The 16,666-nt window shown below is 47.4% G+C and overlaps 1 protein-coding gene across 2 annotated transcripts in view; it reads right to left on the bottom strand.

Annotated features, from left to right (window-relative positions):
* Positions 1-16,666, bottom strand: part of LOC147115976 (rho guanine nucleotide exchange factor 4-like) — a 173,154-nt gene that overhangs the window by 90,674 nt on the left and 65,814 nt on the right. For both annotated transcript variants that reach the window (XM_085990657.1, XM_085990656.1), the window contains exon 3: positions 13,449-13,628. In XM_085990657.1, coding sequence (XP_085846783.1) covers positions 13,449-13,595 — 147 coding nt within the window. In that variant the 5' untranslated portion in view covers positions 13,596-13,628. The remainder of the gene's footprint in view (positions 1-13,448; positions 13,629-16,666) is intronic.

Consider the following 16,666-nt stretch of genomic DNA (forward strand, 5'->3'; position numbering starts at 1 on the left):
TTTGCCAGATAGCCGGAGCTGAGGCTACTCCAAATACCAGCCGGTTGTATTGATAGAGACCTTTATGGGTGTTGATCGTAAGGGAATGTTTCGAAGCTTCTTCTACCTCCATTTGCAAGTACGCCTGGGCTAGATCAATTTTGGTGAAGCGTTTACCACCAGATAGCGAGGCGAAAATATCCTCAATTCGTGGAAGCGGATATTGCACCGTGTGAAGGACTGGGTTCACTGTCACCTTAAAATCCCCACAGATGCGGACCTTCTTTGATTCCCCAGGCGTATTACTCAACAACCTCTTCATTACAGGAACGATGGGTGTAGCCCACTCGCTCCAGTCCACTTTGGACAGTACTCCTGAATGTTCCAACCCTTCCAGCTCTGCTTCAACCACTGGTCTGATCGCATAAGGCACTGGTCTGGCCTTCAGAAACTTTGGGCTTGCATTATCCTGTATTTTAATTGTTGCTGTTATTCCTTTTAGTGTTCCTAGTCCCTCCTGGAACACTTCTTTTGCGTCAGTTAGCATTTTTGACAGTCGTCCAAGTGTGACGTCGTCATCCTTTTTGGCCTCCACCTTCAGTGCCTGTATGGAATGCCAATCTAAATGTATCTTCCGGATCCATTCACGTCCTAGCAGTGGTGGTCCTCCATTTGGCAATACCTATATATCCATTTTAGGTATTTCCTGACCTTTATATGTCACTTTCACCCTTATTTTTCCTTTGGGGTAGACTTTTTGCCCCGTATACATCTTCAAGACAATCTCTGTAGCTTTCAAGGGTATGTGTGAAAATAGCCGCTTGTAGTCTCTTTGATTTATGACTGTTAGAGCTGACCCTGTGTCCAATTCCATTTCCACTTGGACTCCGTCTATCTTGAGTGTAACCCAGATAGTCTGGTGATCCTCCATTTCAGTTACATTATGTAGTTTCAGACAACCCAGCTCCTTGCTTCCGGAGTCTGTGTCACTTTTCTGTTCGTCTGAACCACTGTCCATCACCTGGTGTACCTTTTTGTACTTCTCCTGTGGAGATTTCTTACTGTTGGTTTTCTTCCCAGATGTGCAGACTCTTGCTATGTGTCCTGCTTTCCCACACTGTCTGCACACTTGGTCCTTGAACCAACAATCTTTCTGGTCATGTGTTGTTCTGCCGCAGCGATAGCACTTCCCTGTTCCATAGGTCATTTCGTTGGTGCCATATTCTTGCAGTCTCTGTTGTATCTCTGCAGCGCCCCTTGCGGCTGCTTTGTGTGATACTTCCATACTGAAAGCTTTGTCCAGCGTAAGGTCCTTTTCTGATAGAAGTCGTTTCTGGGTTCCTTCACTTTGTAGCCCACACACAAACTTGTCCCTTAACGTGTCTGCTAGTCCCGCTCCAAACTGGCAGTATTTCGATAGCTTGCGCAGTTCCGTTAGGCACTCAGCATTGCTTTCGTCTTTGTGTTGGTTCCTTTTATGGAACTTAAATCGTTCTGCTATCAGCAGCGGTGTGGGGTTTAAGTGGTCCTGTAGGATTTCTACTATGCTTTCAAAATTCTTGTTTACCGGCTTCTCTGGGGTTATTAGATTTCGCAGTAACCCATAAGTTTTTGCACCCATGGAATTTAACAGAACCAGTGCTTTATTAGCATCTGGCACTTCATTCGCCCTGCAGTACACCTCAATACGTTCCACATATGTCGCCCAATCTTCAACTTCATTGTCGAACGTAGAGATACTGCCACTCTTTGGCATCCTTGGTTGTGCGTTAACTATCACCAGTGGCGCCTCCCGCACTTCCTCTTCTTCTCCGCTGGCACAAAATGGCGTCTCCCGCACTTTCCTTCCTTCCTGCGCGCGCCCGTCTTCTCCGCTGCGGCTTCGCAAAATGGCGTCTCCCGCGCTCTTCCTTCTTCTCCGCGGCTCAATGGCGCCTCCCACACTCTCCCTGCTTCTCCGCGGCTCAATGGCGTCTCCCGCGCTCTCCGTGCTTCTCCGCGGCTCAATGGCATCTCCCCTTGCTTCGCCCCGCGGACCCTGATCAGCCTGTGATCCCTGGCTGTGCTCTGCGCGTTCTTCTCATGATATTTGTCGACGCCACTCAGTCTAGAACCTGGCTGTTTCTTACCCTCTCTCTCTCCGGTTTGCAGTATTTTTCCTCGACGCCGCTCGGTGATCAACCCCCGGTCGCGCCCTGCTCTCTTCACCCTCTTTCTTACCCCGTCGACGCTGCCTGGCTCTCTCTCTCTGCCGTCGGTCGGCTCCAGCCGCCGCTGCTCGGGAAGGGTCTGCTCTGGACCTGTCGTCGGTCTCTTACTGCTTGTTGTGGCTGGGGAACCAAGCCCGGCTCTCCACAGCCTCCCCAGCGAAGTTGGATCTCTGCCTGACTGCTGGGCTGTTGCTCGCGGTCGACGCCCGTGTTCCTGGACTCGACTATTTTTTTTGTTTTTTTTTGTTTTATGTTGCAGGTAGATTTGCATCAACACTCGTCGCCACTGTTAGATCTGTGGTTCAGTGGATAAATAATTACACGGATGCTGTACATAAACAAATAACAGGTCTTTACTGGAGGAGGGTCATCTCTAGACTGGGGTACAGAGGCATGCGCACAGCTTATATACCGGTGTGGTCACTGCCGGTACTACAGTATACAGGAGCTGTAAAAAGTAGTTCTGACTTAAAGCACATACACTACACATTTGACCAAGTGTGGCATCAACGAGCCCTAGTAAAACTGAAATCAATGGCAATCAGGGGGAAAACAGCCCACTGGCTGGAGTCATACCAACACAAAGGAAGATAGTTGTGGTGGTTGAAGGACAATCATCACAGCCCCAGGACATCACTTCAGGAGTTCCTCAGGGCAGTGCCCTAGGCCCAACCATCTTCGGCTGTTTCATCAATGACCTTCCCACCAACATAAGGTCAGAAATGGGGATGTTTGCTGATGGCTGCACAGTGTTCAGTGCCATTCACAACTCCTCAGATAATGAAGCAGTCCATGCCCGCATGCAACAAGACCTGGATGACATTCAGGCTTGGGCTGATAAGTGGCAGGTAACATTCGCGCCACAGAAGTGCCAGGCAATGACTATCTCCAACAAGCGAGAGTCTAACCACCTCCCCTTGACATTCAATGGCATTACCATCGCCGAATCCCCCACCATCAACATCCTGGGGCGTCACCATTGACCAGAAATTTAACTGGACCAGCCACATAAATACTGTGGCTACAAGAGCAGGTCAGAGGCTAGGTATTCTGTGGCGAGTGTCTCATCTCCTGACTCCCCAAAGCCTTTCCACCATCTACAAGGCACAAGTAAGGAGTGTGATGGAATACTCTCCACTTGCCTGGATGAGTGCAGCTCCAACAACTCTCAAGAAGCTCGACACCATCCAGGACAAAGCAGCCTGCTTGATTGGCACCCCATCCACCACCATAAACATTCACTCCCTCCACCACTGACGTACCGTGGCTGCTGTGTGTACCATCTACAAGATGCACTGCAGCAACTCGCCAAGGCTTCTTCGGCAGCACCTCCCAAACCCGCGACCTCTTCCACCTAGAAGGACAAGGGCAGCAGGCGCATGGGAACACCACCACCTCCAAGTTCCCCTCCAAGTCACACATCATCCTGACATAGAAGCATATCGCCGATCCTTCATCGTCACTGAGTTAAAATCCTGGAACTCCCTCCCTAACAGCACTGTGGGAGTACCTTCACCACACGGACTGCAGCGATTCAAGAAGGCGGCTCAGCACCACCTTCTCAAGGGTAATTAGGGATGGGCAATAAATGCTGGCCTTGCCAGCGATGCCCACATCCCATAAAAATGAATAGTTAAAAAAAAGAGCTAAGTGGGTACATTTTCATCTTCACTGCCTCGGTGGTAACCTGGAATGTAAAGGGTGGGGGATCCACTCCACCAGATTACTGCTCAAGCGATGAATACTTAAAACTAGCCCAATGTACATAGTTCGATAAGTGGAGATACAGGGGTACAGTGGTCTGAGGCTCACCCTAAATTGGGCCCTGGGCCTTATTTCAATACTTTGGAGGGGCTGCCGCCGGTGCCTATCGGGCCTCCAAAGGCGGCTCACAGGGAAGGACAAGAGGAGGCGAGCCGGCAGCAGCCCTCAGGAGTGCTGTGGAGTTGGCCGGAGCACTGCTGCTCCTCCTGGCTCCACACAAAACTTAAATTTTTTTTTTACTTCATTGTTTTTCATCGGCCGCTGCCGAGCTGCAGTCCCCGCCGAAGAATCCTGAGCGGAGTAGGCCTGGAACCTGCTCGGCTCAGCACCATTCAGTTTAGGAGAGGATCCTAAAACCGGCAGGGCAGGGTCTGAGTTTTTTCTCCCTTATCTCCGTGCTGCTTCAGGGACTGTACATGAAATGTTGGATACAGAAGGCCCTCTATTAAATGATAAGCAAGTGGAGCTTGTAAGGTTCTCAAAATACCCACATTCCCCCAAGGTTATTAATAAAAGGGGCCCTGTATGGACAATTTAAAAAGGGTACCCAAAAGATGGCGTCCGCACCTCGTGACCAAAAGCCTGTAAGATTTTACAAGCTTGGACTCTGCAGCACAGAACAAGCAGCTTTGGGAAATCAAAACTTAAAATGCATTTCTGTGAAAAGGACTTTTGTGTTTGAAGGGCCAGACAGCTAGGCAAACATTGAATATGCATTACGTCAGATCAAAACAGAGCAACCCAGTTAGGCCTAAGCGCAAGGCCATTAGTTTGTCCGCATAAATAATCGGAAACAGCTTATGGAAGCCATCAAGGCTGCACAGGCCGATTAAAATGCATTAATGACAATACAGCCTGGACATCGGGCCATCAGGTGTGATAAACGGCCATCTAAAGCTAGTTAGTTTAGATTGGTATAATCGTTTAAAACAGCCCGCCATAACCAAAACAATGGACTGACCTGATTTGGCGCGCAGATAAGGAGTTGAAGAAACGGGTATAATTGTAGGCCCTCAGTAGCAGCTGTGCTCTTGCTCTCTTCTCTTGACTCTAACCTCTTGTCTGGTCTTGGGCTGCCGCCGCTCGTACTCTTGCCCTGGCCTCGTGGCGGGTTCTCTTCTCGCTCCCTGCATTAATTTCGCAACCAAGGACATCCATACCAATCGCGGATGGGGGATGAGACCCGAGTCCAAAGTCATACAGGACACACGGGCCACAAAAGGGCGAGATGAGGCGAAACGAGGCGAAATGAAGCGAGACAAAGAAAAAGGTAAAGACCCGACAAGAGCAGAGAAAGGCAGCAGAAGACGCATTAATTAAGACCGAGCGCCTAGTTATAAGCTGGCGCTTGGGGGAAGAAAATATAAGGACAGTGAGACTAAGTTGGCTCGTTAAACACTGCGAATGAGCTGGCATTAAATGCAGGTGTCCACGCCATAACGAATATACCGGCGTTCCAGGAATGGATAGGAAAATCTAAGCAGTGAAGACTGCCAACCGTCTCGCTGACGCAACGTTACCACTGAAGACCGCCCAAGGGAGAAGAAGAAGAGAACCCATCGCGACGAGATGACGACGGTAGCTGAGGCGAAGAAAGGTGTGTCGCAGCAACAGCTCCAGCACCGTGCCCTGAGACCATGTGGCGACGGAGTACCCCAAAGGACAGGAGACCAGACCTCAAAACTCGCAATTGCTAAAACAATACGCTTTGCTTTGGATTGGTGAGCATGAATTCCTGGCCCCTCATAGCTTAATCTAGTTAGGTATAGGGGTGGGATATGGATAAAAGGATTGTTAAAGTAGTTGTCTTTCCCTCGATGTGCCATGTGTTCCCCATTCCCTGTATAAGTATAATTATTGTTATATGCCTGTAATTTTTCTACCAGTAATTTCTCATAAGACTGTGTTTTTGTTTCTGTTTTAATAAAATCTTGGTTTTCTTACACCGAACCACCTGTCTACTCGAGTTTTCTGTATCGCCGCCTGTACCTAAGTCCGGTGTCTAGAACCCAGGGGCGTGGGAGCGATTCGAACCGCTCACAGGCAGTCAGGGGCATAACTGACTGGGCGCACACGCCACCCGCCACCCCCTACAAGCTATATTGTGGTGTGGTTTAGGATTGGTGACATTATCACAGGCAAGGCCTTGTTGCTTTGATGCCCAATGCAATCAAAGCCGAATGAGTAAAGTAGTGTGCTTGAACTTCAAAGCAAAACAGCCTTATGGGGGGAAAATTCATTATCGCCCTGTTTGGAGCGCTAACTTTTAAAAGTTGAAAAAATTAGCGGCAGGCACTAATGTCAACTTTTAAAAAATTCGGTTTTGCACTCCAGGAAGGAAGTGGAGCACTAAATCAAGCGCTCCATTTCCTTCCTGGAGCGCAACAGGCAGCAGGCAGGGTGGTAGGTGAACAGCATAAATCTGATTATCAAATTGCATCTTCTGTGTATTATTTTTTCTGAAAAAATAGCTTGGGTAGTAGCTTTTGTCTGTATACACTGGATTAGAGTATGGTTTTTGCCACCTATTGTGGTGAAAGGAGAATATAATTGACAACCCATATCTTCCCTGCTGATGTTAGAATTGAGCTGTGTTAATTCATACATCACACTTGATAGTAAAACTATTTTTCTTTTGTGCAGAGTGGAAAAAAAAGCCACTTGGCCCATCAAAACCACACCACCCAGAGCCCATGTCTGACCATTCCATCATGCACTTCTTTCCCACACCACCTATTGATCTCCCTCCTTTAAGGAAAATTCCTTCCCTTAACACATCAAAGGGAAAATAATCAGCCAGTGGTGTTGATATCTCTAAAAACCTCAGTCCCTCTTCTAAATTAATATCAATCCAGCTCCTGCCAAAAGGTACTAATTGGCCCTTAATCAGAAGCCTTCTCTGAGAGGTAAGACCTGATACAGGTCTTCAGGAAAATGAACGATATAGTGAGGTTGAAGTAAACAAGTTATTTAACTTGGGCAATGAGCATAGGACAAGAGAACACCAGCACAACATTTACAAACCTTGAGCAAGGTTAGAGATTGGAAAAAAACTCCTGCCCCACAAGATGTGGAACAGACTACCTTAGCAGAGGAACAACATAAACAAGATAACAAAATTCATTGGGGGTGGGGGGGATTTGAAATGTTTAGGGAACCAATTCGATGGTGGTGTGCTACCACTGGTGGCACATATTCTGAAAATTTGTCTCTTCTATTTGTACAGCTTCACAACAGGGTCACAACACTAGCTGCAAATTTGAACTATTTAGGGGGGAAATGCAACTCGCACTGGTTTCCGGCAGGAAATGAGCGGCGTGATCCAAATGCGTGCCCCAAATTGAGCCTCGATAGCCTCATTGGCATCCCCAGCTTGTCAGTTAAATGCTAATCAGACATCCCGCTGCAATTCACTGGTCCGCAGGTTAGTCCTGACAAAGGGAGGAAGTGAAGTGAGAGCGGCCTTAGCTGGCAGTGGCCCACAGCATTATTCTAGAGCCAGGAGGACCACTCCTGTGGTACTTGGCTCCACAGGAATTAAGCTATAAAAAAAGCTTTCTTACCTTTTTGGGCAGCATCCAGCGGTCATTTTGAGGGCCGTTGATTAGGCCACTCAAGAGCCGGAACAACTGGGTGGGAGTACAATGGGCTGGATTTTGTCAATGGGAAGCTTTTGGAGGTGGGACTGCTGCTTGCCGGCTTTCAATCCCACCTCCATCAGCTTCTGGCCAACCAGTGGGATTTTTCCCTGGTTGACCTTGTTAAGCCCGCCCAGCGGGCTCAGCAGGCCAATTAGGGGGAAGTCAGTGACAGAGCACGTCAACGTATGACGTGTCATCTGTCAAGATTTTTTGAAAGAAGAAATGTCAGCATTTGATAGCTCTGTGAAGCTGTCAAACACTGACATTCTGTGCAGTTTGATGAGGCCTTGTGTTCCGAATGGCCTACTCCTGCTCCTATTTCTTATGTTCTTATTGTTCTTATGTATCAGGCAGGTGCCTGGCAAACCTAGAAGTCGCTGGCTTCTAAGTTGGCTGCTGGTGCACTTGGGAGTTGTGGCGCTGGAGACCATGACCCGAGATTTGTCACCACAATGTTCATTTAACACCCAAGTAAACAAGCGCAATGATGTTGATTTTCTTCTCCTTCGATTTTAATTTGTGCCTGTAATTGATAACCTCAAAGCCACAAAGTGCTGTCCCCATGTATGAAACTCAGAACAATAGTTTACATGTATAAAACACTCACTGGCCAGCGGTTAGGCATACTGATACTTATTGACTCTTTACTGAAAGAATCCAGTCAATGTGAAGTCATTGTCAATGAAATTAAACAAGTATTGGGATAGAGATGTAGTTTCAACGCATCTAGAAACAGTAGTAACAGGAGTAGGCAATTCAGCCCCTTGAGCCTGCTCCGCCATTCAATTAGATCATGACTGACCTGTACCACAACTCCATTTATCTGCCTTTGCTCCATATCCCTTGATAACCTTACCGAATAAAAGCTATCAATCTCAGTCTTAAAAGCTCCAATTGTGCCAGCATCCAGACCTTTTGGAGGAGAGAATTCTAGGGGCTAAAAGTTCGATTGCATAGCGCCCATTGTTTGGACTCAATGCAGGAAGAAATTTAATGACCTCATACAAGTGGTCAAGGTCAGTGAATGCATCATCAAATGCCATATCCCGCCATCTACACCACTAGCCTCACACACTGCTCAATGCACCACAACCCCATCACTCACCTACCAACAATCTCTACCAAACACGACTCACACCTCACGTTCATAGCTTCACCTCCCCCACACACACTTACCACTGCTGCAAGCCTCACACCCACATCTCACAGCTTGAGCACTGTGACAGGCACATCACCCAAACACACTGCACCACACTCACTGACACACTTCCCTTTCTCTTGCAGGAAAAGGTGGCAAATAACCGGCACCAGCAGACCTTAACCAGCAGGGGGCAGGCTTGCCTTCATGATCTCACCCCCTTTGAGGAGACAGTGCTTGCCATTCTTGGCATGGTCATGGCTGAGGCCGTGTCCAAAGGCAGGGCTGAAGAATAGAAGATGGTGGTATTCTCATACGTTAACCTACTTCTCACATCCTATTCCCCCTCATCCCACAATCTCTTCTGATTTACAAGCTGCACATGGTGTAGGCATGTGCCTCTTGCTTTCCCCCCTCCCCTCACTGTAACCCTACCCTTTTGCCTTTCGCATTTCAGACACTCAAGAAATCCAGCCTGCCCAGCCAGTGGGTCAACATGAAGAGAGATTTCAAACTCCCAGCCACCAGCTCAGATACTGACACTCCTTGTACTTTAGAGGCTGTGTTAGACGCAGGATCTGCATGTGGTGAAATACCGGGAACAAGTGGCCTGCAGCCAGGGCAGGGGGAAAGGGTAGCTCAGGTGCCGGCTCCTCAGAGGCTGAGGTCACACACGGGTTCTACTGCAGAGGACTCAGATGAAGACTCGATGGGGTGGCCTACAGAAGAACGCTGATGGGTATGCACAATGAAATGCTTGGTGCATTGGCAGGCCTTACAGAAAGCCTGAATGCAATGTCAAGGAGCATGGAGGAGTCCAGCTCCAGTCTTGCATGGAGCTTTGGGCAGAGCTTGGAGCCCATCCTTTCCAGCGTGGAAGGGGTGGGGAGATCTATTAACACACTTGTGGGCCCAACCATCAAGTTTCAGCTTCCACTGCAGCACAAGCAGAAGCCACCCAACGTCTGCTGCAATGGAAGCTCAGACTGATGTTATGCAAGCTCAGCTTGCTGCCACACAAGCTCAGACTTTTGCCATCATGGCTGGGTTTACCAGTATTGAAAGGAGTTTGCAGGGTGTCACAGGAGTCCAGCAGTCTGTCCTCCAGCAGAATACTAGGATTGCTGAGGCACTGCCCCAGGGGAGTGGCAGTGGATCCATGGAGGATGAACCTGCTGTCCTCTCTCAGGATGACAGCATTCGTCCTCCCACCACTCCGCCAGTGCCTTTGCTGTTACCTGTCAGCCAGCCAGCCCAGTCTGCTGCAGCCCATGCCCAGGTGGTGCAGTCCAGGCCCAGAGCTGCTGGAGGTCATCCTCCAAGGTCATCTGCAGTCTCCCCCGCTGAAAGTCAGCAGCTTTCCACCAGCCATGCTGCAGCCACTGGGGTAGGAGCACTAGGATAGGCAAAGGCACAGGCAAGACATTCACTGAGGGAATGCGCAAGGGTGACTAGTTGATTTTTTGATGTAATATTGGATGGATAGATGGATAAAGTTTTATTGGAATGTGGTGGCTTTTATTTCAGCATTGTGGCCAAGAAGATGCTGTGATGGTCAGTAACAGAGGGAAGGTAAGGTGTGGGACTAATGTTGAAAGGGGAATTGGGATTGCGTTCACTCGTACCGCAGGCAGATGATTCGATCCCGGATATCCCGGCCAGAAAAGGGCTGTCTGGGTTGTCTCCTTCCTCCCGTTTCCTCCTTCTCCTCTTCTGCTTCCTTCTCTTACACCGCCTCCTCTTTCTCCTCCTCCTCTTCCTCCTCCTCCTCCTGCTCCTGAGCTGGTGTCCGTATCCCTGATGGTGAGGGCTGTGCCCTCATGATAGTCAAGGTTGTGGAGGATATGGCAGTCCACCACGAATCGGGACACATGCTCCGGTGAATATTGCAAGGCTCCTCCAGAGCGGTCCAGGCAGCGGAACCGTTGCTTCAGCACCCCAATGGTCTGCTCTATGATGTTTCATGTGGCAGCACGGCTCTCGTTGTATGCATGCTGGCCATGTGTGGTTGGGTTGTGGAGCAGAGTCATGAGCCAGGTGGTCAAGGGATCGTCCTTGTCACCCAATAGCCACCTTCTGGTTTGTCTTGGTGGCTCAAAGACTGAGAGAACAGCGGAGTGGCACAGATTAAAAGCATCATGGCTGCTGCCAGGATACTGGACAGTCACCATCATGATGCGCTGAGCATGGTCGCACACCAGCTGCACATTCAGCGAGTGGTAACCTTTATGGTTGCGGTACATCTCAGCATTTAGATATGGTGCCTGCAAAGCCACACGTGTACAGTCAATGGCGCCCTGCACCATGGGGAAGTCCGCTATCCTGGCAAAACCACGTGCAGGCTCCGTCTGCTTCTCTCTGGTCAAAGCGAAGACAATGAAGCCCCCTCTCCTGGCATAATGAGCGTCTGTCACCTCTCTTATGCAGCAGTAGATGGCGAACTGAGAGATGGTACAGATGTTGCCTGCTCCAGCCTGGAAGGATTCCAACAAGAAGAAATTCAGGGCCATGGTCACCGTCACAGCCACTGGCAGCGCTGTCCTTGCCCTGGACTGAGGCTGCAGATCTGATCATAGAATCATAGAAATTTATGGCTAGAAGGAGGCCATTCATCCCACCGAGTCTGTGCCGGCTGAAAAAGAGCAATCCAGCCTAATCCCACTTTCCAGCTCTTGGTTCGTAGCCTTGTAGGTTACAGCACTTCAAATGCATATCCAAGTACTTTTTAAATACGATGAGGGTTTCTACCTCTACCACCCTTTCAGGCAGTGAGTTCCAGAACCCCACCACCCTCTGGGTGAACAAAGTTTTCCTCAACACCCATCTCAACCTCCGACCAATTACTTTAAATCTATGCCCCGGGTTATTGACCTCTCTGCTAAGGGAAATAGGTCCTTCCTATCCACTCTATCTACGCCCCTCATAGTTTTATACACCTCAATTAAATCTAAAATCAGCCTCCTCTTTTCCAAAGAAAACAACTCCACCCTATCCAATCTTTTCTCATAGCTAAAATTCTCCAGTCCTGTCAACATCCTCGTAAATCTCCTCTGCACCCCATCTAGTGCAATCACATCTTTCCTGTAATGTGGTGACAAGGACTGTACGCAATACTCTAGCTGTGGCCTAACTAGTGTTTTATACAGTTCAAGCATAACCTCTCTGCTCTTACATTCTATGCCTCAGCTAATAAAGGATAGCATCCCATATGCCTTCTTAACTACCTTATCTACCTGTCCTGCTACCTTCAGGGACCTGTGGACATGCACTCCAACATTCCTCTTTTCCTCTACACTTCTCAGTATACTACCATTTATTGTGTATTCCCTTGCTTTGTTAGCCCTCCCCAAATGCAAAAGGGGGCACTGTTCTGTGAGCACCTCCTTTGTAAAGTGCAGACGCCACAAATACTGGTCTTGGCTCAGGCTGCGGTAGGAGAGTTGTTCTTGAAAGACTCTAGGTGGGTAAGGCCTCCTGCTGGGAGCCATTCTCCCCCTCCTCCTTCTCTTGCATGGAGCAGCTTATCCTCTTTGCTGCCTCTGCTCGATCTCCCTGTCATGCTGCAGGCCAAGGGGGATTACAACTTGAGCCTCCATGACTGGGAGCAAGTGGTCTGACCAGAACCCTTGAAGTCAGAACCAAGGCCTTCTCCACTTGCAGCACCACTCCCTGTCACCTCACCAACTTTAAACAACTCTAGAAAACTCCACACAGTTCCACAAACTTACACAGAGCCAGTAGAAATCAAAAAGAACATTACCTGAAAGTTGTTGATGATCCCTTTAAGTATCGCTGGTGGAGGGTCCTTACTGCTGCTGAACGCATGTTAACACAGGGCGTTACTTCCAGCAATGACGACGAAAATGGCAGCTCTGGCGCCAAATCAGTGTTGCACGCTGATTGATGTCACGATCTGCCTACTTACCATACTTCTAGCACACGCTCCTAACCAAGATGGCATCCGGTGCAGCCCGCACCAGAACTGTGTGCGTGCGCTGCTCGGACACCATTTTGGTCTCAATTCAGCACCCATAGTGCCCAAACAACGGGCGCTAGGCAACTGAATTTCTAGGCCAACATGTCCAGTGGCTCCAAGGATTAGCAGAACTGTTTCTTTCCCACCGCAAAGTAAAAAATAGTTAATGCTATTTCAACTCACATCTTTAAATCTGAAGATTATAAGGGAAAATATAGTAATAGACAATAAAATATTCTGTGATACATAACTATGCTACTGGGACTGTGGAAAGGTTATCTGGTTAACATCATGTAACATAAGTTGAGTTGTGGATTGATATTATAGCGTTTCACTTGATTGCTTTTAGGAACTAGGGGCAAGTTGTACAGAGCTGTAGCTACTTCGAGATGGCACCTTTGGGTGATTGCCTTGCTCAGACGATTGATTGAACAGAGAAGAATTTGTGAGGTGGTCTGTAGAATTGTAGAATGAATGGGCCTGTTAGTCAACTTGGCTTTTTTTCATTGCTTACTTCCCAATGTTCCTGCAGTGAGCTGAAGGTGCACTTCCATTTATGTGAAAGATTGAATCCCATCTCTGACTTGTGGTTCCCTATGGCTGATGAGTTTTACGCGCTCAAAAAGCTGCCATAACCCATCATCAGTCGCGAGGCATTCTCTGTGTAATTTAAAAATGAAATGATCCCGAATGAAATGAGATGGCACGTTGCTAGCAGGAAATACCAAATGACTACTCACGTAATCAAGGAAGCTGATGCCAATCTCACTCATGTACGGGTGTGCGCTGTTGTACAACTTCTCCAGAGCTTTCAGAAATTTCTTCTGGAATTTGTAAATGTCCTCAATGTTTGAGAAGAGGGTGTACAGCCGCTCCTGTGAGAACATTTCACTCTTTTTCCGGCACTGCTTGTAGTAACCCTGGAGGAAACATGGATAGATATAATTCAATTTGAGGCTGCTTTTTGAACTTGCCCATCTCAAAGCAGAACTTAATAGAATAGGTGGATTTTTACAAATAACTTATTGGCCCAGTAATTCGGGTCCCAACGCGTGAGTACGGACGGGGTACTCACGCGTGGGCCCGATGGAAGTGCCGGTTTTCAGGATGCACAGCGCATGCGCTGAAAACCGGCATTTCCTGTCCTCTGAACCAAGAGGTTAAGAGGCAGAACGCGTGCGACATTTCAGGCAGCGCGTGCACGCATTAAACTTCGGCATTTTCATGAATGGTTTGAGTGAGGGTAAGTCCCCACAATTTACACATAAAAAAAGGATGAGTAAAGCCCCCGAGAAGCTCTGGATGAAGAACTCTTTCAGCAGTGGAGCTTCTGAATGGCACATTTTTGGTTGGGAAAGGGAGAAAAGTTATTTTAATAAAGTCTGAGGTAAGTTTGCAACTTTAATTTTTTTTTTTTAAACGGGTTTTGAGTAATGTAGGAGCAATTGCGGCTGTGTGCTGTTGCGTCCGTGTATAATAAGACACAGACTGCAGGAGAAACGGTACAACAGGTGTTTACTCAACGTGGCTCACAGTGGAACTGATCTATACAGGTTACTACTCAGTGCTATATACAGGTGTGGTCACTGCCGGTACTGCAGTATACATGAGCTGTAAAAGATAGTTCCCCTCTTATAGTAATCTCGGATGTAATGCTTAAGTTGTCCACCAGAGGGAGACAAATGCTAAGGGGATTATAATTACTAGTCTTAAGGTAAAATTGCATTATGGGTAGAATGACATCATAGGATCCACCATCTTAGATTGCTCGTGCAGTTGAATTGATGTGCATGCCTGTAGTTGTGAGAGCTCTGTTCTCTCCTGGTTCTGTGTAAATTAAAAGCAAAGTTGGAGTTCCTGAAGTCTCACTTATATCCCTTATTTGGACCTTAACCACCCGGTTATAACATTTTGGCGACGAGGATTAACAGTTTCAACTTGAAGAAGGGAAAATACAAGAACACTGCATCTGAATCATGGCTACTCGAATAGGAGAGATTTCTGCTTTTGAGGTTCAAAATCAAACTTGGATCGAATACTGTGAGTTATTAGAGCATTTCTTTGAAGCAAATGATATTGTCGATGTTGGAAAACGGAGAGCTATTTTGCTAACTTCGGTGGGAAGTCTAACATATAGTTTACTGAGAAACTTATGCAGTCCTGCAAAGCCTGGAGATAAATCATTTACTGAATTAGTGGACTTGCTAAAAGAACATTTCGATCCCAGACCGAGTGAGATTGTACAACGTTTCAAATTTAATTCACGGATCAGGATACCGGGAGAAACTGTGTTGGATTATGTAGCGGTGTTGAGAAAACTGGCACATGATTGCAATTACGGGAACAGCTTGAAAGACATGCTGAGAGATAGCTGGTTTGCGGAATAATGGATGCTCGAATGCAGAGGAGATTATTGTCCGAGACTGGGCTTACATATGAAAAAGCGCTGGAACTTGCTCAATGAATAGAGACAGCGAACCGAGATGTAAAAGAAATCCAAGGTTGCGACTGGTCTACTACAAAGCAGGTTAGAAGTCAGTTTATGGTGCACAAGTTAAATATGGGTCCGAAATCACAACGTGAGCATGTAAAAGCATGTTATCGATGCAATGGCGATCACCTGGCAAGGGAATGCAGGTTTCTGGAGGAAAAGTGCCACAAGTGTGGGAAAAAAGGACATATAAAATGGGCATGTAGAGCAAAAGCTACCCTGGAGGTATACAAACCTAAAGGGGGAGAAAAGCAAAACCTAGTAAGAGAAGTGAAAAAACAGGGAGCACATCACATCAGTGGAGAAGCTGAGAAAGAAGACGACGTGTTCATAATGCATAGTATGGTAGAGGACATTCCAAAAGTGGATCCTATCACTTTGCAACTGATAGTAAATGACACTAAGGTCAACTTTGAGGTGGATACTGGATGTGGTGTTACCATAATGAACAGGGAAGAATATTCAAAATTGTGGAACCGTGCAAAAGTTCCAGAGTTAAAGTCTTGCTCTATGAAGCTTAAAACCTATACCGGTGAACGAGTGGCAACCTTGGGTACAGCTATTGTAACTGTGAAACACAGGGACACCGTGGAACAGCTACCTATAGTTGTAGTATCGGGTTCTGGACCAAATTTGTTAGGTCGGGGCTGGATACGAGAACTTAATTTAGATTGGGGAGCAATAAATCAAATGGAGAGAGGCAAACAGTTGTCTTTGCAAGACGTGTTGATTGAACATGAGAATGTGTTCAAGGAAGAACTTGGAACATTTAATGGCTCCCCAGCTAAGATTTATGTAGACAAGGAGGCACTGCCAAGATTTTTTAAACAACGACCTGTGCCTTATGCCATGAAACCGAAGGTAGAGGCTGAGCTTGATTGTCTTTTGCGGGAGAACACTCTGGAACCCGTAAAATGTTCAGAATGGGCAGCTCCAATTGTACCTGTTTTAAAACCAGACAATTCGGTAAGAATCTGTGGAGATTATAAATTGACTGTAAATAGGGTATCAAAACTAGAACAGTATCCTATTCCTAAAACTGAGGATCTTTTTTGCAAACCTGGCTGGAGGGAAGAAATTCACGAAGCTGGATATGAGTCATGCATACTTGCAGATTACTCTAGATGAGGAATCCAAGAAGTATGTAACCATAAACACACACAAGGGTTTGTTTACCTATAACCGCTTGCCATTTGGTATCTCATCTAGTCCAGCTATCTTCCAGAGAACTATCGAGGGTGTACTGCAAGGGATTCCACATGTTTCCATCTATCTGGATGATATTCTGGTGACGGGAAGAACCGACCAGGAGCATCTGAGCACTCTGAGAGAGGTACTTCAAAGATTGGATAAGGCTGGGTTACGGCTCAAGAGGAGTAAGTGTACTTTCATGGGGAATGAGGCCATGTTCCTGGGACACAGAGTGGACGCCACCGGGCTCCATCCAATCAAGGAGAAGGTAAAAGC

This window comes from Somniosus microcephalus, chromosome 6 (assembly GCF_052327205.1).
Source record: "Somniosus microcephalus isolate GS21.2 chromosome 6, FLI_Smic_1.0, whole genome shotgun sequence".
Taxonomy (NCBI): Eukaryota; Metazoa; Chordata; class Chondrichthyes; order Squaliformes; family Somniosidae; genus Somniosus; species Somniosus microcephalus.